Raw genomic sequence first — 26,339 nt, 5'->3', positions numbered from 1 at the left:
GTCAGTATGTATTTATGTAGCACAGTATCTATCTGTGGTTGGAGTGTGTAAAGCCTCCACTTCTTGAGTTATGACACCGAATATTACCCAGAGAGGGCTTTTTGCAGAACATTATGATGTCGCAGTGAAGTTGACCACTGACCTATAAAATATAAAATGTCATCACTTTATCATTTCATTCTACTAGACATTTGTGCAGAATATTGTCATAATTAGTGTATTAACTCTTTAAAACCTGAGCATATTGGTTTGACTTCTTTCAAAAACATGAGTAGAAAGCAATGAGCAAAATAACAAGACATGGCCCAAAAATTAGCAGTAAAATTAGTGAAAAAAAGTAATAAGAAACTGACATGAACTAAGCAAAATAATAAAAAAAAATTTATATGGTTATTTTCTTGTTTCCTATTTCCTACTATTTTTTTTGCTATCTGTGGGACATTGCTTAGGTTTCAAGGGCTAAATAGCTTATGAAAAGCATCCCAACACAGCACAAGAAAACTAAAGTCAATCCAGCTTTTAAGGGGTTAATTCTTGAGTGATGGCCAAAAAAATGTTTTGTGAGGTCACAATTTCCTTGACCCTTGACAACCAAATTTTAATCGGTTCATTCTTGAGTCTAAGTGGACATTTGTGCCAAATTTGAGGAAATACCCCAGAGGTCTTGTTGACATATCTTGTTCACAAGAACGAGACGGATCAGGTCACTGTGACTTTGGCCTCTGACCACCAAGATCTAATCTTTGGCCGTGGCTATCGCCAGAGCGGAGGCATGAAAATCCCAAACATTCTCTGGTTTCTCTGTCTCAAGTGAGAGGATTTGCTGTATCTCTCTGTTTTATATCAAAGTTAACTTAATATATCTGGTTATGGATATCTTGGGCTTTGGAGGGGTGGTATATCTTTTCAAATTTCTTGACAAAGATTAATTCCCCCCAAAAAATGAGAGAGAAAAAATAAACCCACACACAAAAAATGTAGATTAATTCATGATGCAAATAATCACTTGTGCCGTCCCAGAAAATGGGTATGAGTAATTGCCTTAAATGGCACTCATTTAATCTTTCATTCACTACCTGCAATCATACTAAATACCCATTAGTTTAGGACTGACAAGTTAAAATTCCAGTCATTAGCATGTGACATTAAATACAGAGTTGATTCATTGTTAACGGTTTCCTATTCAAAAAGAGAAAAAGAAGCGAGGAAAAGAAATCAAAGCTCTGAGAAACACATGAATCTGGTTTGAGTGGCTGCGAGATGCTGCATTGACTTTAAAATGACGACCATGTGAATTAATTTCTCTGTGAAAAAATACATCATGTGCATCCACGCATGTTAAAATGGTTCTAGTAGGAAATGCTCTCAAATTGCATTTGTTGCTTTTCCCAAGGCAGTCTCAGAGTCAGAGCCAAAGGCTGAACACACATAGCAGATTCACTCACAAATCACACAACTTTTTCTTTTTAGAGGAGATTTTACAAATAGCCAGAGGCAGCCTCCTTTCTATACAACTGACATCAGTTTGGCAGGTTTCAGGGAGGGAAATATGCTTGTTTTCATTTCTCGCTGTATGGACATTCACCTCAGTGTACTGTTCTAATTGATCAACAAATTCTGACTGACTTTAACACAAACAGAGAACCTGGAGCACTGACTGACCTCTGTAAAAACACAAGAAATGAATAAAATAAATGAATGAAATAAATCAGTATGAGCAGTGAAGTGAGCCATGGCAAACAATAAGAGAAAAACTGCTGTATGGAAAGTATCTCATACTACTGTAAGACGAGGTGGACCATATTGTCTCTATGATCATTTACTTTTAGGGTCCTCATTAACCTGAGGAAGTACACATTTATCCTTTACTAATGTCAAAACATTAGTCACAAACACTGCTGAGTGCATGTTGGATTATAAGAATTTTGAATAACGTGATGAAAGCACAATCTGTAATTTCAATGGAAGCATTAGGACAGCCCCACGACCTAAAATTCAAATGCAAGATTGAAACTTGCTATCACCCCAAGAACAGGCCTTTATTTTGGAATATTATCAGTAATGATATAATGTTACAGCTGAAGAGGCTTTATAAATTCTGAGGTATTAGCCACACAATGTCAGTCTATTAACCAATTGAAACCTGGAGAAAAATAACTTCCTTGTGCTGCTTTCTGATGCTGTTCACATGTATTTAAACCCTTGAACTCAGAGCAAATTGGTGCGATTCTGTTCAAAAACATGGGAAAAAGGAAATAAGCAAACTGCAAAACAATAATTCATTTAGAAAATTATTTTTAAAAAGCTAGGAAAAAATGTCTAGAAAAAAAAGAAAAAAGCTTGGGAAAAACTATGATTATGTTTATCATAATCACATAATTAAAACTATGTTAAAAAATTATTATAATTTTTATAATAATATAATTCTTGTCTCTTTCTTTTCTGTTTTTTGTTTGAACTAATATAAGGTAATTTTCTTTTACTTTTCACCATTTCCTTGCTAATTTGGGGATAATTTCTTTCTTTGTTGCTTATCGCCTTCTTCCCATGTTTTTTGCTCTGGTTTCAAAGGGTTAAGTAGCAAAAGCAGAACCAGTAATGTGAGCTTACAAAATAAACATCATATTCTGTAATGAAAGCCTGACAAAAAAGTTAATGAAATGCTCCTACAGTCTCTCTGTGTTTTATTTCCTGAAAAACATTTCTCTGCTGGTTACTCTAAAGACCAACGGGAACGACTCAGCAAGTGAGGTGAACAGAAAATTTCCAGCCCTGCAGGTAAAAAAAACAAGGTTGGCAACCTTCGAGGTGGATGCACTGTGGGGTACAATTTGTTCAACACTGGTACAAACAGTGACAGTTTGGGATTAATCAACACAATTACGTAAATGATTTAATCAGGACGGAGGTAGCAGGGGGTCTTCACTGATGTCACGATAATTAAGATAACTCTTGTGCATACACCTGAAGCAAATCTGCCTCAATTTAAGTTGTGCAGGACAAAAATAATAGCAGAAATATTAAAGAGTTGACAGAAATCAAGATAATATTTTTTAGAATCGCAGAACACGAATCATAATGTCTTCTTGTAGATAAGAAAAACATATATATGCAATTTTTAGCTATTAGAGCTTGTCATAGCTCAATTAATTAATAAATCAATCAAATAACTACAGCCCTTTAGCCTGCCTGATAAGGCATTCATTCGTCCCTTTGCTAGCATGGTCAGGCAGCAGCTAACAAAGCTCACATGGTTAGGGCAAATTAAAAGCAAGTCCACATGAAAGCACTTTTTTCTATCTTCAGTTCATTCCATCACACTTTGAATACTTTACCTGAAAAGTAATCAAAGTTCACAGATGGTGTTTTGCCACTTTAACAGAGGAAAAAAAAATCTGTGTGGGTGTCTGAATGCTCAGTGTAATCTCAACAGAAGTATCAAAACGGGGGCCAAAAAGTAGGACTGGAAGAAGAGAAAAATCTTCTTTGTGAGCTCACCGGGTTTTAATTATCTGCCTAACGCTGGCGCTCACACAGAAATGGTCCTTGAGTTAATGAACCATTTGAAGACCTTTTTGCTAAACACCAAGTAAAAAGAGAGACTAATATTTCCCTGTGACAGACAGATAATTCCATTTTTTTTTACATAGAGCCTGTGCCCCTGCACACCACTCTGCAAAAGTAATGCTCCAAGCATACTAAAGTAATTCAAACCTTTGACTTACAAAAAATTTGTTAATAGAAATCTGTCACAGATATAATGAAAGGCCACTTTAATCACTTTAGTTGCACTGAGGTATACCAAGCTGAAGAAGAAGACACCTCCTCCTAGTATTGTCTCTTTTGATGCTGCACATGACATATGAAGACACTAACAATCACACACTGAATCTAAATGCTCTGGTGCTGACAACATTGTGCTGCGAAGAGCTTTTGGCAATTGTTAAAAACATGTGGTTCAACTCTCCCTATTGTTAATGGTGTAAGTGACAGCAAAAGTTAAACCATCAATACAAAAGTGCAACAATTAAGATTGACACCAAAATGTTGAAAAAAAAAAGAAAAGAAATATGCTCATCTAAGGTAACTATTATTAAAGAAGTACAGTGGCAAATTTACTAAATCACTTGAATCACTGTTGTTACTTTTAAGGGCTTATGCCTATTTATTATTTGAGCATAATACTTATGGCTGCACATTTAATTGAAATATTAGCAAAATAGCAATAATGCAAAGTGCTATAGCCAAATCACAAGCGTTGCAACTATTAAAAAGGGAAAAGGTAAAATGGACAATATCATAAACGGAGCATTGCGGTGCTACAGAGAAACGAGGGCCTTGAAATTATATGTCAGAAGTAACAAAAGATGCTTATTTGCTACAGACCATCAGCAAAAATCACATTATCATCTTTTTTTTCAGTGAATATGAAATGCAAAAATGACCACTGCCAATAAAGTCATTTATTTTGCATATCATCCAGCCCTAACAATAATTTGATTAGGGGTGCAGGATAATATCAGCACTGCATCAGCATATAAAAGCTTTAAAATGAAATACAGAGGTTGGCCCTATATGATCATTTCTGCCAATATGACAGGCTGACAACACGGCGCAATTATGTGACTTATTAGTCAATAACAGGGCGCTTTTAACTTTGTTGTGACTATTGTCAGGATTTTCTCAGTGAAAGCATAATCCAAGCCTGTAAAAGTAGGATTAATTTTATAGCTTTGTTTGAAAGTGTTGCATAAAATGAATACTTTATATATAAGTTGAAGCAGACATGTTTTTTTCCTACATCACATGTAGCTGTCTTTTCTTAAAAAAACAACTGTATTTTATGTTTGTATCTGCCTGTGGGCCATTACAACAAGAGTAGGCATAATACTATGTTAAATATACTCTATTGTCTGTTCTCTGCAAAAAAAATTAAAAAATAAATAAATAAAAATAAATGAATACAAAAAGAAAGAAGGTGCATACATCAGTATTGACATCAGCAATCGGTCAGAAAAAGTAAGTGAAAATATTGGCATACCAGATATTGGCAAAAATCCAATATCATGCATCCCTTCTTAAGATACTCATTCAACACACTTTGAAACTTGGGCCTACAATGTTATTAATACTGGAAAGAGGCCATCACTGCAAAACAAATGCCTTTGTGGAATATGAAAGAAGTTTATTTGATCCTGGTCTTGTCTCTGTTTAAATTCTGATCAAAAACAACCTCCTTTCTGTCTGCATCCGCAAAAGCTGCAGTTTTAGTCAAACTATTCCCTTGCAGTCTTTGCTCCCTGCAGTCTCTAAGTCACGCTGTCTGTGTCCTTACTGTCAGGCGCTAAAAACACTTCACAGATGACGATCAAAAATTAATGTGAATTGTGCTACACAGAAGAGCGGGTCAGCATGTGGAAGCATCTTTCAGTGAGAGTTTATATATGAATATATTTCAGGTGTTTATAGAAGATAAACACACATACATGCCAAAAGACATATGGGAATATCAAGGCTTCAAGAGACATTTCACTACAACTGCATTTAGTCAAAGCCTAGACCATAATTTGATTAGGAATTTTGGCGAGCAGAACCACCCCAAAGCCTTCGGGAGGAATTCCTCTCCTTGAGTCTGTCAGCTTTGCTAACGTCCGGTAGTTGAGAAAGAACAGACTGCCCAGCAGTGCAAACATCAACTTCAGTGTCCTTAAGGGCCTTGTAAAGTGTGGACAGGCGAGAGGGAAAACAAGTTTTGTTTGTCTGCGAGCTGGTGATGCCAAAATGGTTTCCCCACGTGGACCAACAGCATTGTTAAGAATGAAGACATCAAGCGTGAAAGCCAGGGAGCTTATCCACCCCTGTGTAATGATTAGAAATTAAGCCCTGCTATTCCCAATGAAAAGAAAACATATAAAAATGAACGTCTAGGGAGGGATTTGAAAACAGATAAGAGCAAAGCTTTGAATAAAAACAGGGATATAGCAGGAGCTTGATGTCTATCTATCCCTTCTGTTTTTTTTCATCCAACAGATCAAAGACGAGAGGCTGAGATATTTAGTCAGCTGAAAATGATCCTTAATGAGGATAGAAAGTTAAAACAGATGTGTGTGTGTATGGATATATGTACTATAACTGTGTGTGGTAGGACTTCAGTATAATGAGATTGTGTTGCGCTTTATGGTATTCATATGGGACATGTAATCCCTTTCCCATAATGCCTTAGGGACTAAGTGACACTAAAGCTCTGTATTGATCAGGATGAAGAGAACAGGATTTCAGGTCCATAGGGGAAAACACACAAGCTTCTGTTGCTTATTTTAAATTTCATAGATCAGCTATACTTTGGTACTTAACTAAACTTAGTTGAACACAAAACAACCCAAAAGTTCAGTTTTAGCATTTCCCATACAGTGCTGTTTTGCACCAGGGAAGCAAACTGTAGACACTGGGTCCCTCATTATACTAAAGTAGCCACAGTCTGCAGTGCGGGGCCACGGGTTTATCTTGGCTCCGACAGACTCTCTGTTTTCTAAAGCGCTGAGTCAGGCCCACCTCTGCTGGAGCATCTGTTTTCTTATTGGGTTTTCCCTGCACGTCCACCGGGTGATTTGTTGTGAGTATCTCAATTTTGAGCAAAAGCCTGAGGTAGTTTTGAGGTGTGTATGGGAGGCCCTATCAGTCAGCAGCAGTCGACACCTGAGGAGAGACAGGAGCTCCCTCTATTATCAAGTCTACTGGATCCATCATTTAAACTGTGTAAAGTAAATTATATAGACCTGAAGGGGTGGACAAGAAATAGTCCACAACATTAATGGTTGGCATGAGAATAGAGATGCAAATACAGTGAAATACCCAGAACATGTATTGTCTGAACCAGCTTAATACTGAATGAGCAACCTACACATATTAACACATAATTATCCTGTAAAGTTAGTTTCTTAAACTCAAGCATCAGCATTCATGTAGAGCCAAAACAATTACCTGATTTATTAATTGACAGAAATCCAATCTAAAACACGTTTGATGAATGAGAATTTTTTCAGTCTTATTTTTTGAGCAACATGGCAAAAAACTTATAAGTTCTTGTTTCTATAAAGCTTGCTCATTTTCTTCTTCAGTGCCACATTAAGTGCTTTTGCATTTTGGAATAACAAACAAGACCAAAGTAAAATATAAGGGAGTGTACAAACAGATCCTGGAACCTAACGCTGGGTGCACACTGGACGTGGGACAGCCACGAAGAGTGCCGAGTTTGTATGGAGTGCCGGCAGCTTGCTTTCGGCAGGAAAACACACAAAACACTCTATTATGAACGAGAGAAATGCTATATTAGATAAATGATCAAATATGCATTCTGTGCTTCCATTATGCTTGTCAGTTATGTCTACAGAGAGAGAGAAAGAGAGAGAGAGAGACGGGCAGACAGACAGACAGACAGACAGACAGACAGACAGACAGACAGACACACACACACACACACACACACACACACACACACAGACAGACAGACAGACAGACAGACAGACAGACAGACACACACACACACACACACACACACACACACAGAGACAGACAGACAGACACAGACACACAGACACACACACACACACACACACACACACACACACACACACACACAGACAGACAGACAGACAGACAGACAGACAGACACAGCCATAGACACACAAACAAGCAGGGAAAGAGAGACAGGGACAGAGCTCTCTGTGTGATTACACAGGAGGAGAGCAGGAGAAATGCTGCTGACAGGCACAGAGAAATGTGCTACTGGCGTGAACAGCCAGGCGACTGTGCTACAATTATCATACTGGAGTGCTTCTGCGTCCAGTGTGAACCCAGTGCAACTGAGCAAACCTCGCTCCTGTAACTTTCAAGGGAGCTCTGACCACCTTATTCACCAGCAAAACATAAAAATAAACATCCTTGATTCAAAGGTTTGGCAATCTCTAAGCTTGATAATCCTAGAATCGCCCTTGTCATGAAGGTGGAGGAGTTGAAAACTGATCACTCAACTGAAGTGTCTCACTCCATCGTGATTGACTGCTTACTCCTCTCCAATCTATTCCATAGAGATTTATGGGCAAGTCGAGTGGACTGTCTGCCAGGTAATTACTGTCAAGTGGATCCTACTGCACCTCTTTGTCACTCTAATACTAGAAATTTGGTTCTCATTAGATGAATGTCAACTGGAATTAGGGCCTTCATTTATTTTGTGCTACATCGTTCGGCACCTCTAAGCTTGTCTCTAGCAACTTCTTTCCCCCCTCACTGCTGGTCCGCTCACCTGCTTTGGGATGACAGCCATGATACAAAAAGAAAACAAGTTGTTTGAAATGCTAGAGTTAAAGATATAGTTCACCCTTTAATCATAAATACATACGGGTGCCCCATGTATGGGGCTGCGTCCTTGCCGCAGCGGCCGTGGGTTTGATTCCGGCCTCGGCCCTTTGCTGCATGTCATCCCCTCTCTCTCTCCCTCCCCCTTTCATGCTTAACCTGTCCTATGGAATAAAGGCATAAAAAGCCCAAAAAATAATAAATAAAAAAAAATAAAAAATACATATTTTTCCTCTGACCTGTAGTGCTATTTTTAGTCTAGATAGTTTTGGTGTGAGTTGCAGTGTGTTGGAGATAACAGCTAGAGATGTCGGCCTTCTCTCAAATATTATGAAAATAGATGGTACAAAAAAACCCATTTGAAACTCAATAGCAATATCTCTCTCTAGATAACATGACCCAGTAATTCAACATAATCGTCAGATCTTGTTGTGAGCAGTTTCATGAAAGAACTATTTTCTTTCTATCGAATTACACCAGCCAACCGTATCACAGTGCATAAAAGAAGACAGTATCTACTGCTAGCTCACCAAGCAGCACTGAGCTAGCTAATGACACAGCTCAGCCTACAGGAGGACACCATTAATGTTTACATCTTGCATTTTTATGAGCATCAGCCTCTCGGTGGTACAGTTGGCAGTTGTAGTTAAGCAGAAAGAAAATAGTTCCTAGATAAAACTGCACAAGCTCTGCTACAAGATCTGCAGATTATTTTGAATAACCAGGTCATGATTTCATGAAAGAGAAATTATTGTTGAGTTTTTGAAATCTATTCTTTTGGTTCTTTGAGCACTACAAGTGGAGTGCCATCTAGTGGCATTATATTTAATAGAAGGCAAACATCTTTATGGCTGATATCGCCAACACTCTGCAACTCACACCAAAACAATCTAGATTGGTAGATAGCGCTACAGGTAAGAGGAAAAAAAATGTACTTTTCATTTTGGGTTGGATTGTCCCTTTAAGACCGTGACTGAGCCAAAATGAAGTGTATAAAGGATGCAGAATACTAATGAAAGGATTCGTATTGAAGTGTGTAATTCTGCGTATCACCATGTCTGTCACACTTGGAGACATGAGACAGGAAGCTGAGCGGCTGTATCCAGGGGGATCGACAGTCTCCTCATCTCATCTGAGGATCATGACCTACAGCTGGGCCTATCAATGAAGTGTGTTTGTGCGTTCCACTAAAACCCAAACCAAATGTCAATACTTGTGATATCCTGACAATGACAGTATAAACGGTCACACCATGGAGCTTAATTATGATCTATAATCCCTGTCAAATGGCAATCCCCTCTGGTGTGTTGCACCATTCACACAGAGAGACAACAGGCCACGACAAAGAGACCAGTCTGGACTGTGATGTGCCCTCCTGAGACGCAGAACTAATGACTGGGTTCAGTGTGTGACATTAGCTACTGACTCTAAGGAGAGGCAGCGTGCCTGTGTTTGTTTGCTGTGCCAAGCCAGTGTAGCAGACCACAACCTCAACACATGCTAAGGGATTATCACTCTGCTACCAACAGGAAGAGAATGTGAAAAGTGTGTTGGAGCATGAGTGCCCGATGTAGTGATCTACAGTCGGACTACAAACCCACATATGAGTTTGCCTGTTAAAGTTACTCATATCTCTGTATGAATGCTGTTTCCTGTCTGTCAGTGGGTTTGTGTTTTGTGTGTGAATCTCTGCAAGCACCCTTGCTGCCAGATGACTCCTGCCAACGCAGAAATTACCCGGTTTCTAATTCCTGCATCGGTGCCAGGCATGAAAAAGCCTGAAGAGTTCCACTCTCCGCTAAAGCTGGGTACACAGAAGTGCTCGTATGCCCGCCACAAACACACATCTATTCAACTCATCACACACTGTGGGTTGATGTAAGTATTGTAAGATGAAAATTAAACAGGAAGAACACATTATTTCCAAACTATGATCTTATCTTCATGCCTGGGCTGATGGTAAAGACTGAAATAAATACTTATACAAACAGGTTATTGGATATTCAGTCAGAGGCACCAATAAACTGGGAGTTGTTTGTGCTGAGAGTTGAGAGGCATGTAATCGCTGGTGCACAGCTGCTGAAGAGGAGGTGATAAGACAAACAGATATGAAAGGAAGGAGGAAAATGAAAAAAATGAGAGAAAAAAGTGAGAAAAATAGAGCAACTGATTGGTTCGGTAAATACTGGTGGTTTGAGTATTGAGAGAAGCGAGAGGACCATGAACCAGAGGTGGCCTTCATTGCAAATGCTAGCCTGTGTCAGCTCTCTTCACAATGTTGCCTGCAGCAACAGCTCTCAACAGCTGCCACAGCTGAACTTCCTGGCAGTGACAATATGGCCACAGATGGCGGTTCATGGCACTATAGTGATACACCACTGTCATCTAACCTGCCCCGAGCACATCACCACAGGATCTGAGATTTTTTCCTCAAGCGAGTATTAATCACTATTTTATGTGACAGCTGATTCCTTTCAAGTAAAACAATTCAGTTTGGAGCTTTGGGTAAATGTGACACATTTGTACCAGAAGAAACTGAGGTGGATGACAGCGTGTGTGATTAAACATTATGTAACAGGTGTTTTGTAATGTACAAATATGTGAACAAGGCAATTACATCGCTGCCACGCTCAGAAGTTTCTCCCTAACCTCACAACCTTCCAAACACTCTCAATGAAAAGGAAGTGAACTCGAAATGAAAACTGCCAAACCCAGAGAAGCGGCGGGGGGGTTTCAGAGAGGTAATCAAGAATAGTGGAGGCAGAGGGAGAGAACATAAACGAGGGGATGATCTTTTACTTTTCCCCTGTGGAGCTCCCAATTTAAGCCGAAGTCGCTCCGTACCTGAGACGAGATGAGATGGAATCTCACATGCCGTCCATATGGGACTCGGAGTCATTACCAGCACATTGGTTTTGGAATCAAACAGTTGCGATGGCAAATCAGGGGAACAAAACCGCAAGGGTTCAGATGCTCAATTGAAATGCAGTGTGCAATTAACTTTATAATCTGTTTACAAATGAGGTCTACCCTGCTGCAGTCTCTGGAGTGTGTGGGTGTGTGTATTTGCATGCAGGGGGAGTGCATCTATGCACTCTACATGAATATGTTCTCTGTTTGGAGTGAAGTCACCTATATTAAAAAAGACGGATTTATAATCCATATGGAAACTGGGTTTAAATTGTAATAAATGACAGTGTGTGGAAATGAAAGCGCAACACAAAGAGTGCGTCTGTGAGATTTATGTGTGCAGATCATAATGTGAAACACAGAAGAGCAGACAGAGAGCGAGACAGAGATGAAAAAAAAGAAAAAAATAGGGAGTGCTGTGTAAGTTTGGAAAATGGGGCATTTTTCCAACATTGAATGATTTATCGGGATGAGCTAAAATAGTTTTGCATATGAGAAAAGACAGACTAAATGCATTTGGCAAAACATTAGACAGAGGATGGGTGTAATTACAAAGCCAGAGTCAGTGTCCTGCCGCTGAAGTGGTTTTAAATAGAACTAATATCACGAAGCCTGTGGTGGCCACAAAGTGATATGATCATGCTCATCTTAAATGCGCGTGTGCATGCACGCCTTAAAGGTTTAACATCATTTTGTCTCTTGAGAGAGCTCACTTAAAAGCCCACGTCTCTGTTCTCTTTCTCTACCCAATCTGTCCATTTGTCCCTCTGTGTTCATTTGATCAGTTCAGAGGATAAACATGTTCTCCACAGCTGAGCACCGAGCTTGTCTGACATTTGAAAATGGCTCACGATTTAGCCAGAAAATAACTGGGGTGTAAAAAGTCGCTGTAGTGCCCCCTGAGGGAAGAAAACATGTTGCTGCAGTTTTTACACTATTTACTACAATTTAAAGTTTTGACACTTCATCATTCTTTTCAAACTTTTACTTCCTTTCTTCCCTCTGCCTTCATGTTGAACTATAAACATCACAGCAAAGTAGCCAGCATTGCTATCACAGCGAAATGCCATTATTCTGCGCTGTCAAATAAATGCTCTGTTTAACAGAAAACAAAAAGGTGCTGTAGATGCTATGTGCTCCCTGCTGTGGAAAACTGCTGATTAGATCTGCATGCAGAAGTGAGGCTTGTTGGAAAACAATTCACCTCACTTCACATTCTGATGGGATATACATTAAAGATGAGAATGGTGTTACGGGCTGCCATGGCAGCTTGGTATTAGATTTATACAGGTGCTGAAAAGGCACCTGACAACTAATAGCAGTCCAAATCAGTGATCAAATTACTGCCAGGTTTTTTAATGTTTCAATAATGTTTCAGAGTCCCCCCAAAAAATGTATTCTAATTTAATAAGTCACTTTGTCCTGCAGCCTGGTATGTGGTGTTACATGAGAAAAGATTTCGAGACAGGCAGATTTAAGGCAGATTTTTGGACATATCATCTCTGTCTTATTCAAGCATTGCAGGTAAGTATGCATGTCCCTATGTACTGAGTACAGGTAGGTTTTATAAAGGAATACGGTTATTAAAGTGGGTTTGATTAATTTATTTAATATTTAATATGACAACTTATGCCAATTTAATAATATTTAATATGCCAACAAGTATGTGTAAGTATAAAATACAATTATAAGGTTCAGTGGTCGGTTTTAAGATTTGGAACAACAGTAATGTGGACCTTCATGCAAAAGAGCTGAAAAAAGAAATTGAAAGATGGATAAATTATTTTAAATAAAACATTTGTGGCTACTAAGTCCTTAGAAATTTAAATTCAATACCAATTTATTACTAGGCCTAATACCTATAAAAGTACCATAAAACTACCATTTTTGAGCTCTATCTTACACTCTGCGCAAAGCAGCGCACATTGTAGTGCAACAGTCATTTATCATTTCAGACCAATGCAGTTTTCACTTCTGTGGTTGGTGCCCAAATTGTGTATGTACTTGCACCCATTCATGCAAGTGGGCGTATAAGCCTTATATTAGGTTTACTCAGGCGCATTGTTGGTGTATTTCTATTTTGAGGCAGTAAAAAGTGACTGCACCACTGACCAACAAAAACCTAAGTCAGTAGAGGGGGATTTTTCTGCTATTTAAAGGGAACACTATTCAAGCAGTATTGTGCACCCACATAGGTGGGTTCACAACATGTGCGCACACGATGTAATAATACATCATTAATGAGGAAGCCCCACAGATTCTCAGAAAATGAAAAACAAAACATTATATAGAATCTCACCAAGTGGGAAGAATACATTTTCTTCTTCATTTTGAAAACTGATTGTGATTCACAATTGGTGGCCTATGATAAAAAATCCAATTAAACTATGCATACGCAATACTGGCCTCTCTATTTTCCAATGCAGCAGCTCTGGGTTAAATTAAAAGCTGAGCTAATGCTGTCTGGTTTCCAGAGCTTCTGAACTTGGCATTTCTGAATAATAATGTACATAACCAACATGTGTAAATAACAGATTATAAATGAATAAAAGCTCAGTCTTGTACAGATTTGAATTCAAGGCAAAATGACTCAAATATGAGTTCAGCGAGCCATTTACTCACGCTTCCACCATAATTAGACTCAAGGGATGCAACTCATTGTTTTTCCGCACTAAAGACAAATAAAAACCAAACCAAAAGATCAACACAATTCCATATTTGCCTCAGGGGAGCAAAACTTCAGCGGTATTGCAGAATATAGTCAGACTAAAATCCACAGATGGATTCTCTGAACACAGACCAAAAAGCCTGTCTGATATGGAGACAAATAAAAGGTAGAAATGAGAGATGACACCCGCTTCATCATGTAACAGAGGAGACAGACTGTAGAAAGATATCAGACAAAAAGTGTAGAGAGTGTGAACCGCACCAGACTAATTGTCACTATGTAGTTTCACAGAGGGGAGCAGTGATTGAAAGCCCTAATGGAATAACACACATCCACCCTGGTGTGGCCACTTAAACACAGGGAGGTGTGTGTATGTGTGAGTGACCACTGGCCAGATAATGACGACCCATAATGCATTTTGTGGCGATACCGGCTGTGAGATCAGACATGTGGTCTGGCTGGATAGAGTCGATGGGCAACAAAATGCAGGTAGTGGCACAAAGAGGAGAGAAAGGGGAGAGGAGAGAGCATGTTTGTGTCGCAAAATACGACAGACGATGAGGTAAAAAGTGATGGTGAAAGAGAAAGGAAGAGTAGAAGAGAAGGTGAGACAGAGTAGAGGAAGAGAGTTACAGTCTCACCATGTCAATGAGGCTCTCCTGGATCCGGTTCAGTGTGGTTCTCAGTCTGCTGCTGATAAGGCCCAGACCCGATGACTCATACTGTAGAATACACACACACACACATATGCACACACAGTTAGTGTCTGCACCATGCACAAACACGCTCACACACTTTAGCAGAGTGTGAAAGCATGCACGCACGCACACACACGCACACACACACACACACACACACGGCAACATTGGCTTTCATCTCACGTAGCCGGAGACAAGAGAATCTTTACTTTCTGCTTCTAGTTGAGTCTAATCCAAAAGAGGGAGGAGGAACTGGGAGGAACAGATATCAAAATCAGACAGTCACACCGGCTACAGTGGATGACAGACGAGAGGTAAAAGAGGAGCTTGGAGGGGGAGGAAGCACAGCAAACTCACCATCTAAAAGCTTCTGAAATCCCTTTCAGATGATGTAACTTCAGAAAGCAAATCACGCACACCTTAAGGGCTTCAATTCAACCACAACACAAATGTTGACTAGTATTTTGGACTCACAAGGCAGGGGAAAAACCTTGCTTATGAGTCATAATGCTTCCAGAGATCTACTCTTACCAAGCAAGCTGGACCCACCACCCTGGCAGTGCCTGCGTCTCTGCCGCCATGAGCTGGCAAAGACGGGCTTGGGACAGGCTATGGGTGATGAATGAACAGAAAGGGAAAAACAAGAAGCAAAATCTCAAATTTAAAAAAATATATCAGGGTAATGAAAGTATTACAGAATTTTTATAAACACAAAGAAAAATAATAAGAATAAAGCAAGAAATGGGTGGATTTACTCTAAACATCAAAAACTCTGTTCTAACTTATCAGAAACTGATCAGCCAGGTAAAGTGTGGAAATATCCAAAAACTTCTGAACCTTGTTGTTCAACAACAACTTTGAACTTTAAAGGATTGGGAACCCTGCAGAGATCACCTTGATTATGTCATTAGCGGACAGGGCGGTTATTATAAAAAAAAACAAACTTCTGGCATTTAAAAAACTTGGGCAGGGATAATCTAATGAAATATGCTATAGAATTGCATTATGGGAAACGTAGGATCAAATTTCTTTGGAGAATTTCCACCCATTCTAGAGATTAAAAGTCTAAACGTCAGGATATCTCGTCCCCTTCTGCTTCTATTTTGACTAAAAATCAATTTCTTAAAAATGCTCCATCTTTAGGAAAGTGCTTTACTAATTTGCTGGTGCACCCATTTAATGACACGACTCTTAGCCTGAAAGAGTTAAACTGTTTTGCACTGGTACAGAAAATTGTAACTCCAACTATAAACTGACCTGACAACCAGTGAAATAATGGTATCTTAACCCTTTGAAACCTGAACATATTGGCTTAATTTTTTTTTCAAAAACTTGGAAAGCAGACAGTGAGCTTTTTTTTAATGACCAAAGAAACTTGCAAGAAATTGGTAAAAAGTTACAAGAAAATGACCAGAAACAAGCAAAAAAATGATAAAGAAAAAGAAAATGTACATGTAAATAATAATAACATCTGATAATTACAATAATATCCGAAATTTATAATGACTGTAGATAGTTTTCTTGGTATTTTTCCATAGTTATTAAAAAATGTCCAATGATTTTCTCTCTCTCTCTCATTTTTTAGGTCATTCCTTTTATCCCACATTTTTGGACTGAAACCAAACCAATTTGTTCAATATTTTGAAGGTTTAAATGCTTGTGAAAGGCATCTGAATGCAGAACAAAAAAACTGATGTCGATCTATGTGTCAAAGGGTTATATCATAGTCCTCAGCCATGGGGTCACAATTATCTAAAGGAAGACTGAAAGCAATTATGAGAGTTGGGGGGTAATTTTTCTATCCTGCGTCACAGGAGCCTCTGATGACGTAAACACTTTGACTCGCATGTTTGAGTGCAAGACGAATATCATCTACTGAGAGAAATTTTCTGTGGGAGTCAAGAGTCGAGAATGAAAAAGAACTATTTCTTGCATTATTGCTCATTTTTCAGAGAAGCCATCTATTCACATGTCAGATACTTTCCTGTTCTGATCTCTTTCTCTTTGCAGCTCTGCCTCAACACATCTCTCCTACTTCAGTGTTTGAGTATCCAGCCTCTACACTTTTTTTCGTTCTGCAGTTCATAGTCTTCTATCTTTGTCTTCCCTTCATCTTTCAATTCACAATCTTTTTGTCTTATTTCCCTTTCTGTCTATCCTTTTTTCTTTCTTCTTAGAATAAACACCCAGGAGGAATAGCAGTAATATACAAGTTATTTCAATAAGGCAAACTTTCCATAATTTTGCAACATTAATCACTTAAAAAAACAGTTCCTAACTCTGCCTTTCTTTGAGCAGGTGAAAGCCTGGTTCTTAATGGTGATGAAGAATCTGTGAGCATGGCACATAATGCATCTTTAGCATGTGTGTGACAGAGTCAATGGTGCAGCTAGACTTGACAGGGTCAATATACACAGATAATGGGGTATTTACCCTTTTAAATATTAATGACACCCATTACTCTTAACTGGAGAAGTTAAGCAGCTCAATCTTGATTCCAGCTGTGTAAAGACAGCATAGCCTAGGTCAAAATACCAGCACGTGTGCATAGCAATTTCCACAGGCTTTTGAAAGATTCATGGGGGCATTAGCATTTTGCTGTAGGTACCTCTTTGAGTAAGACTACTAATGAAATGGGCCAGTTCATGTTATCATAGTTAATGAGGACTAGTGAGATGAGGGAAGAAGAGAAAGTGAGAGTTCTAGAGAGATACAGACAGAGAGATGAAGAATGACATGAGAACGGTAAGAGATGAAGGGATGAAATACGCACAGCGCTATGTGAAAGGAGCAAAAGGGTGGTAAGGAGCAGGAAAATGGCATACATTAAATGTGTAAGGAGGAAAAGATAGCTTCAGACAAGGTACACAGTGAAACGGAGAAACAGTGATATGACCACACTGTAAAATCTAAGTTAATTTTACTAAAAAAAAATCTGGGAAACAGATTGCCTTAAAAAATTTAAGTAAATATAACTATTAGTCTTTATTAATGTTTACTGTATATCTCATTGTTAAGTGTACTTAAAATTTGGTCATATTACTTAATATCATGAAGTTGTTTAATTAGAAGAAGTTCAATTAAATCAATCTTTCTAAGTTTCAGCAACTTCAGTAAACCAAGTTTACTGTACGGTCTGTTTTCTGCTGATCATATTTGAATATTCTTAAATATTATAACAGAACTTGCAGATCTCCTGACTTCATCATTGAAAAAAAATCTCTTTTTCATGAAGTTAAGTCAGATTAACTCGGTTTACAAAAGTTGCTGACACTTGCAACAACTTTTCAAAATCAAGTAAATACAGTTTAATTTCAGGTAAACTTAAAATTTAGACATAAAGTAATCAGAAATGAGGATTTAAAGTTATATTTACTTTCCTTTTTCAAGGCAATCGGTTTTCAAGATTTTTTTTAACTGAGATCAACTTGTCAGATTTTACAGTCTAAAGGCATGACACACACTCACACTGTGTACATTAACTCATTGTGGTCAGATAAAGACACTCGAGAAAAGAAACCTCTTGACAAGTTGTCAAACCAGTGTGTTCCCTTCCCTCATCTCCACATGACAAACACACACACAAACACGTCAATACTGTGCAGCAGAGCGGCCCCCACAGAGCGTTCATCCTCTTTATCTCCTCCACCTCGATGGGACAGAAGTCATTCTGCTGCTATCATTACCACTTCCCTGAGGGTGATACTGACACAAATGCTGTTTTCTGTCTTTGTGAGACACAGTATAAATGACATGATAGTCTTTGGATGCAGCGGGGGAAACTGGGCCCCCACACTGTAACCAAACATTCAGCTTCAAAACTGAACTGAGGCAGACAGCAATGATAAAAGACGGAAGCAGCAGTTATTCCCTGTCTCACTGTACATAATCCAATAAATGTGAAAAATGTCAAAATCAATCCTCAGAAATAAATGCAGGCAATTTTCTTCAAGCACCACATCACTGATGCAGCAGAAGCAATATTATGCAACAGCGGGTGTTGCAATGGAAAAAATATACAATAACCCTATTGTGTGCTCATGTTTGCTTAATTTGTTTCTTAATTTTTCACTGTCCCATTTCTAAGAATTGATGGGTGTCAATGCTGCATTTAAATCAAATTTGCTCCTCAGATTGCCACATCATAGCCACAATATTGTGACAGCTACATCTGCCTGTACACAACCCAGTCGCCAAAGTAATGTTGGCATTGTAGGCTCCTGCAAACCATGGATATTGTTACATTTGTGCATTTCATATGTAAAATCTGTATATTTCATTTATAACTTATATGTTCAAACTTACCATTTCTTTATCAGTTTTCAACTGTATGTTGTGACAGTGCTGTGTTTAAGGTGTGGTTAGGTTTAAGCACTTGGTTAGGGTTAGGAAAAAAGTAGTAAACATACTTGGAAATTTCTCAACATTTCATTAAAAAATATACATTTTGTTACAAGCACAGGTCCTGAAGTCCTGAAGTGTTGTTAAAAAAAACCCTTTTGTCAATTGCTGGTCTGAACAGTGGTCTGCTGCTACCAGCTGATTTGCAGCTGTCTTGCCTTGATGTCACCCAATCCACCATCCTCTCCTCCTCCTGATGAGAAACTCTTTTACATGTAATCTGAGCTACGTCACTTTAAAATGTTTATATGATACTAATGACAAATACAAATGTAAAATATCTGTTGTTGGCAGAAATGTACAATACCAGCATTTTATTCAGTCGACTGGAAAGCTGTACAATGTGTGTGCTGGTGTGTTTTTATAGATGCCATACGCAACCCAATGCAAACCAAGACTACATGACGTGGTGAGCATGTGTTGAATTTTGTGGATTTTTAACAGTATAGTGACAGTGGAGACAGTCACATTTCTCTTCAACATAGATATGCAATGTGTGATCAGATAGCAGCATAGGAATGAATAAAAAAAAATGCTGTACCATGTCATTGCGTCCAAAGAAGGTGTATACAGCATACAGGTAGTAGTCAAAGAGCTGTGACACACAGTGGATGACATCGAAGGCGATTGGCTTCAGAATGTTCATCATCTGCATGTACTTTCCTGTTAAGGGAGGACAGAAAATAAACAAGTAACCAGAAGTTTGTTGGATAAGCTTTACGTGTTCCTGCTTGCATTACAGGGCGAATTGCTCTGTGTTAACATATCTGGTTATATTCAAAGTGTTTGCTTTTTACCCTGTATCAGTTCACAGTAAATGAAATGCTTCTGGTCTAATTTACATCTTAAAGGAGATTAACAGAGTTAAACTACAGGCAGTTAATCAAAGTGGAACCACAACCTTTTGGGAAGAACTTCAGCAGGAACATATTGCATTTGCATAAACTCAAGGGCAAGGATTCAATTGAAGAGCGAGGTAATAAAAGCAACAAGTACAGAGGTACAGGGGTGTAACAAGGTTACCATTGACTCAGAACCGATGAATGGAGGGAAAAGAAAAAAGAAATAAACTCAATCTAGCCGGCTTTGCCACTGAGACAGCACTATTTCTCTCACACTCTCATTTTTCACGCCCTTTCTCTTGAATTCTGTACCGAGAACTCAGGGAGCAATCTAACTCCATCAAAGGGCTGCACAGACGGAATAAGACATGACTGCGTGAAATCAAACTTTGGTTTTTCACTCAGTTTGCCACTTTAACTTTTGTCACACAGCTCTGAATCAATATTACCAATTTTATGAGGAAAAGACAAAAGAAAACAATTATTCTATTTTGTACTGTATGTGTGGGGCATCTCTGAAGCATGAGCAGAAGAGGGGCACTCTAAATGAAAACAACTGGTAGGACCAGACTTTTTTTTTGTTTGAAATGTTGCAGAAGTGTTTCACTGCTGGAAAGATGGTCTTTTAATGAAGCCAAACTGCCTATGCAGTAGAAAAATGAAAATACTTTTGAAATTAATGCTACATGACAAAAGGAAACAGAAAAAATGGCTGTGGCATTTGCTTTTGCAAAACCAGTAAATGCTACTGCTGGTGGGCAAAGTGATGCTACCTTGGCCATTTTTCAACATTTAACAATATGGCTTTGCTTTGACTCTTTAACATCCCATGACCTCATACTTACCTGTTTACTTGATGTTTTTTTTTTCATTTTTTTCTGCTGTGCTATTTATCTGTTTTCACTTTCACTTTGCTCATTATGCCTATAATGTAAAAAATGTTTTTAAAAAAATCCCTTAACTATCCCTTTTAAAGTAACAGCAGATCTGCATCAACCTGACTTATTAAATGACTTCATAGAACGGATGATTTATTCAGCCGTGCGACCCACACAGGAAAGATAACTGCCAAGTCTAATTCCTTTTCACACATGATGAAAATCACATCAAGAGGGTCACATCTCCAAAGGGCACGCTTCGACATAGAAGATGTCTTCAAATCCACGTCACAAAGACGTATGAGCACCTCTTCGGAAACCGAAGGTTAGAGGTCAGGCAGAAGGCTAACAATCATTAGTGCAGCTCAGTCACACAGGTAGCAGCAGAGATCTGAGAGTACCAAAGACCTGCTTGCTTAATTGGTGAATAAACAGACACCTCGGCAGGCTGGAGAGAATGCCCATTGTGGCTGCTCAAGGAGAAGTGGAGTGTGTACGGTATGTGTGTGTGTGTGTGTGCCAGGGACTCACCAACAAGCCGGATGACGTTGAGGGTGGTGTTTGTGAGAATCGGTGCATTGGTCTTATTGAGGTTGTAATCCGACTTTTTCTTGCTTCTTATGGTCTCTCGAGACACACTGATGCGTGCAAGATGTGAGACAGAAAGTAGGGCAGAGTCATGAGAAGAGAAGAGACTTGGTAATACATGTTAACATCACTAATCCTCGGCAATGATCGCATAGGTTCAAAAACCTTAGCTGGGTCAGAGTCTTGTAATTGATCAATAAGAACCCATTACACAATGCATGACACACAGGAGGACCCCGGCGGTGAAGTCTCTGAACTGGTGATCCTGGAGTACCAAACCCCTGACACTGACCATTGAGCCATATTAGCCAGCAATCATTACATGGGCTTTCTAATTTCTGGATGTGACCATGAGACCCATTCAATAATTAACCATTAGTGATTCCTGCTTATAAGAATGGGAAATTAGCATTTTAGTGACTATAGGCTAATGTCAGGTTAATACACATAGGGAATAAGAAATCGAACATGGCAATTTAAAGCGGAATCACATGGCAACTTCAGATCTGTGAAACGACGAGACTTAACATTGAGCACGAACATCACGATACAATGAATAAGTCACTCTACATTACATGAGGGGAAACGGATATTAGAACAAGACTTCTGTAATGAGGAGCTACTGAATATGTTACATTATTGTATGTCTTCTGTCCCATGTAAAACTCAATGTCAGTGCTCAGCTATATAACATATATGTACACATAAGGGTCCAGGTTCTTAATAAGTCGTCCACCACATACACTTGCAGTCTGTTTACTGACAAAAACAATTATGAGTGTTAAAAAACTCCATCATGCTGTAGCAAAGAAGTCATTAAAAACAACAGTCAAAACATGCTATGACAGTTATTGCTTGCATTAAGTATATGACCCTTAGAATTCAACACTCACTGATAATTAAATACGAAAAACTTTCCTCAGTTGCATTTAAATTTCTCATTCAAATAAAAATGAATCATTTTACACAAGGTGCGGAGGAGCACAATTGCCTCCGCTTTTGTTTAACAGTGGCTGATCTTTCAATAGTCACCAATCAAGGAGGTGGGAAGAAAGAGAATTTTTCATGGGTAGGAAAAAGCTTGATACTAAGCTTTCTGCCTACTTGGCAGGGTTAGGCAGAGGGGAGCTAAAATTATCATTGCTAAATGCATAAAAAGTGTCATAATGCGTGACTTCGTATCCGTTAAGAACTTCCGTGAAAAAAGGACATTTTGTGTCCATGATTAACATGAGTTACTTCTTTTTCCATGCACTGTTCATTTGCTTTCATAACTTCAGAACAGCCAGGAGTAGAAATGACACACACACCTGGTTATACAACGCACCATTGAGGCCATAACAGTGTTTCTCACAGACGTAGAATCTGTACCATATGTGGTGGTAGCTCAAGATGGGGAATTTGGGCACTGGATCAGCACACTTTCCAGTTTCTTTTTGTGTGTGTTTTTTGTGATCCATGTCCACTGGAGGTTTTCACAGGATTTTTGATCAGTCGATAAGTTTGTAGTTGTTGGATAAATCAGAGCTGATCAGATCAGATCATACTGATGGATTAGATTAGAGGAGGAGCTGCTGTGGAAGTTAGTGAGAGCAAACTTTTTGTTCCTGACATTACAGGAATGTGAACTGGGGTGCGGTTTCCATGGAAACGCAACTGGCATCTTAAGTTGGTTTGAAAATGAAAGACATCTATTAAATTCAATCTCTCTTGTTCTAAAAAGAAGGAAGTTCTTGTTCTATAGGAATAAATGAAGGGTTACGTTTTATTGTGCTGGGCTTTTAACCGGTCCTTGTGTGCCCAGAGCTCACTCTGCGCTCCGGGAGTGTGGTGCTTTAAATAACCGTATTGATATTTCAACAGTGCTCCCAATGAACAGTCCAGCCACAGTTCCTTCAGATTAAGAAAAGTTAAATTTAAGACTTTTAAGGCCACTTGGAATGAAATCTAAGATCAATTTTACGATAACAAAAAAAAACCAAAAAACAAATCAACTACTTAGGGGTTGGAACAATTTTATCAAAATCTTTATTGTAAGATAAAACACACATATTTGGCCTTTAAAAAATTGGATGATCTACTTAAAATGCTGATTTTTTTTAAAACCTTCTAAACTGGAACACATGGAAACATTTCTTATTATAAAAGTATCTATTTGGTTTGCCTTAAAAAGATCCATCTCTTTGATATGTCATTTGATGGATGTGATAAATGTTATTGTGTTGTTGGTTCTTTGATTATTATCTGCATGTGATGCAATGCAAAATGTATACCATAAATTATTTTTAAGTTTTCATAACCAATCATTCTGATTTTTTAAAATGCAAAATCAGAAAAAAACAATAAAGATCCTATATTTAAGCACTTTGACAGATTGATTAAAGATACTTTAATACCAATTCATGCCTTATTTTAAGACCTATAAATGTAATGCCTTTTAAGACATTTTAAGAATCTGTGGGAAACCTGGGTCCAGCCCAAAAAACAAAAAATCTGAGAAAATCTGTGTCGAGCTGCCACAAATAAATGAATGTGTGGAAAACCCTGCATACCCCAATCTGTGTGTAGTCAGAGTGTTGTAAAACAATCTGTCATAAAACTGACCTCTTGAGGGGGACATCGCCTGTTTGCTCATCTACGTAGTCCTGCTTGAGCTCCTCGGGGACATCACTGTCGCTGTCATAATCTTGATACACACTCTTCTCCAGCTCGTCTGACTCATACTTAAATTGGGGAAGAGAAAGATCAGATGAAGTAAACGGAAGATATTCGAAGGGTCAGTGCAGTGAAGAGATGTAAGTATGTAAAGTTAAATACTGTTTTAACATGCTGTGACACTTTGCTGACACATCACCAGAAGACAAGTGCAAAAAAATGATAAAGAAGGAGAGAGAAAGAAAGTGCTGTTAAACCAAATTGTGATTAAATTATCTAAAAAAATTAATTGAAAAGACAGTAAAATATCCCGTCTTTTAGCCCTAATTGGTTCATAACCATGAAAGGACTGGCACAAAGAGGAAAAGCAGAAAATTAATTCACATCCTAGGGGAAAGTCTGGGTAAAGCTACCCTGAAATAAGACAATATTTTCTTTGTCCTTAACTGCAAGCTCAGGCAACACAAAAGCCATATAGAAGGGATTATAAGCTTAAGAGCGAGCCAAGTTATGGCTTCTGTAAGCCTGACACGTTAAATAGTGCAATATTGCTTTTGATGATGAGCTTGGAAGGATAATATGTCAATATATTTAAAAAAAAAAAGTCTGTGTTGTGTAATAATGAACTTTTTTTTTCCAAATTTCCCATGGTTTTTTTCTATCGTTGGGGAACTATGTAACATCTGCTTTAAGTTTTGTAGTGGGGTATGACAAAAAGTTAAAATATTTCATACAGAAGTACCATCTACCGTTACAGATGTTAGTATTATCTGACGGCCTCACTTCATTTTAATGTCCTGCTCTCATCCACTAAAATGATATCTGGTTTGCCGTCTACCGTCTCCCTTAATCCATGTGAATGCAGCATAAACCTTGAAGGAACATCCAAGTGATTTTAGACTTTATGTTTATTATTGGAAGAACACGTGGATAACATACACAGTGATATGCACTATTCTCTGGATCACTGTGTCCAGATTATATTAAACCCTACAGAAGCCAGGACGGAGCTTGTTTTCCTCTCTCCGTCTCCTGACGTCAGTACTCTTCAGGCTGTGATCAGAGCTGAGAAATATCAATATATATGAACAAAAGCTATATTTCACATTTTACAAAAAACAACGTTGTTCTGAATGAGCAGTGGTGGAGTGTAACAAAGTACATTCACTCAAGTGCTGTACTTAAGTATGAATTTGATGTAGAGATAATTAAGTGCCAACTATTTTGATATACATTTGAGTCTTTCCTTTCATTTTCTTTTTTTTAAAAATTTTGAGTCTTTCAGTGTTTTTAAAGGTTTGCCTGCATTTGGTACTTTTAATTTTAAGACTTTAAGTACATTTTCCTGGTTATACTTACTTCCTTTAACTTAAGTAGCATTTTCGATACAGGACTTTTACATGTAACAGAGTATTTTCACAGTGTGATATAAGTACTTTTACTTAATAAAGAATCTGGATTCTTCTACAACTATACTGTGTATGAGTCGATTACTGAAAACAAAGACAGGGCAGATGTTCAGGCTAGAGTGTTTGAGAGTGTGTGAGCTCTAGTTTCCCACCAGTGTCTACCGAAGCAATTTCAAAAGCTTCATTGAGGATCTGCCAGTACCAGAGAGGCAATGCTGGTGTGTGTGATAAAAGAGACTAGAAACTTTCCTCAAAGAACAAGAGGGCCCTGCCATAAGACTAACGTAGACACACAACCACAAGATGTCCATTGATTTCAAGGTACAAGGTACCTTGAAATCAATGGACATTAGCCACAATTTGTCTGTTGCATGCCATGCCCGTTACGTTGTTCGATTAAGATTTGTCCTGCAAAGCAAACAAGCTTGCTCTCAGCTGCTGGATGAGACAAGAGGCTCATGCTTGATCCCAAGTTCTGCTGCTCTTTTGGGTTTAAAGATAGAGCTGCACGAAGCACAGCACCAAACTATCTCCTCTGTCAATTATGTATGGCACTAAAGTGGCAAGCCTGGTAGTTTTACTGGACAACACAGACTGCCAGCAAAATGGAACAGCACCATACTTAGCATTAATACATGTTTTTTAAGGCGACATGCTGCCTATTTTTATTAAACAAAAAAAACGAGTAGAAATTGTGTTTCTAAAGAATAAAACAGTTTCCAGTGTTAGAGGTTTGTATACGAATACTACACTACACAGCATACCAGGCAGTATTGCTTTGCTGAGGAAAATGTTTGAATCCTGATGGATGAGGACGAGTGCTGGGGTGTTACTCAAAAAAGTAATGTATTATACTTTTAAGAAGAGTAATGAATTACTTTAGATAATTACTCCCTATAGAAAGTAAATTGCTACACTAGTCGTTACATTACTTT

The 26,339-nt window shown here is 38.4% G+C and overlaps 1 protein-coding gene across 2 annotated transcripts in view; it reads right to left on the bottom strand.

Moving 5' to 3' along the window:
* vps50 (VPS50 EARP/GARPII complex subunit) overlaps positions 1-26,339 on the bottom strand; it is a 135,118-nt gene that overhangs the window by 26,491 nt on the left and 82,288 nt on the right. Inside the window, exons 19-23 of one of the 2 annotated variants that reach the window (XM_088090168.1) lie at positions 23,945-24,063; positions 21,284-21,390; positions 19,574-19,695; positions 15,163-15,240; positions 14,575-14,655 (exon numbers count right to left, since the gene is read on the bottom strand). In XM_088090168.1, coding sequence (XP_087946294.1) covers positions 14,575-14,655; positions 15,163-15,240; positions 19,574-19,695; positions 21,284-21,390; positions 23,945-24,063 — 507 coding nt within the window. The remainder of the gene's footprint in view (positions 1-14,574; positions 14,656-15,162; positions 15,241-19,573; positions 19,696-21,283; positions 21,391-23,944; positions 24,064-26,339) is intronic. The other variant, XM_042506207.2, reaches the window with a different exon arrangement.

This window comes from Plectropomus leopardus, chromosome 17 (assembly GCF_026936395.1).
Source record: "Plectropomus leopardus strain MGB_pleo_1.0 chromosome 17, ASM2693639v1, whole genome shotgun sequence".
Classification (NCBI taxonomy): Eukaryota; Metazoa; Chordata; class Actinopteri; order Perciformes; family Serranidae; genus Plectropomus; species Plectropomus leopardus.
This window is presented reverse-complemented; position numbering and strand designations above follow the sequence as displayed.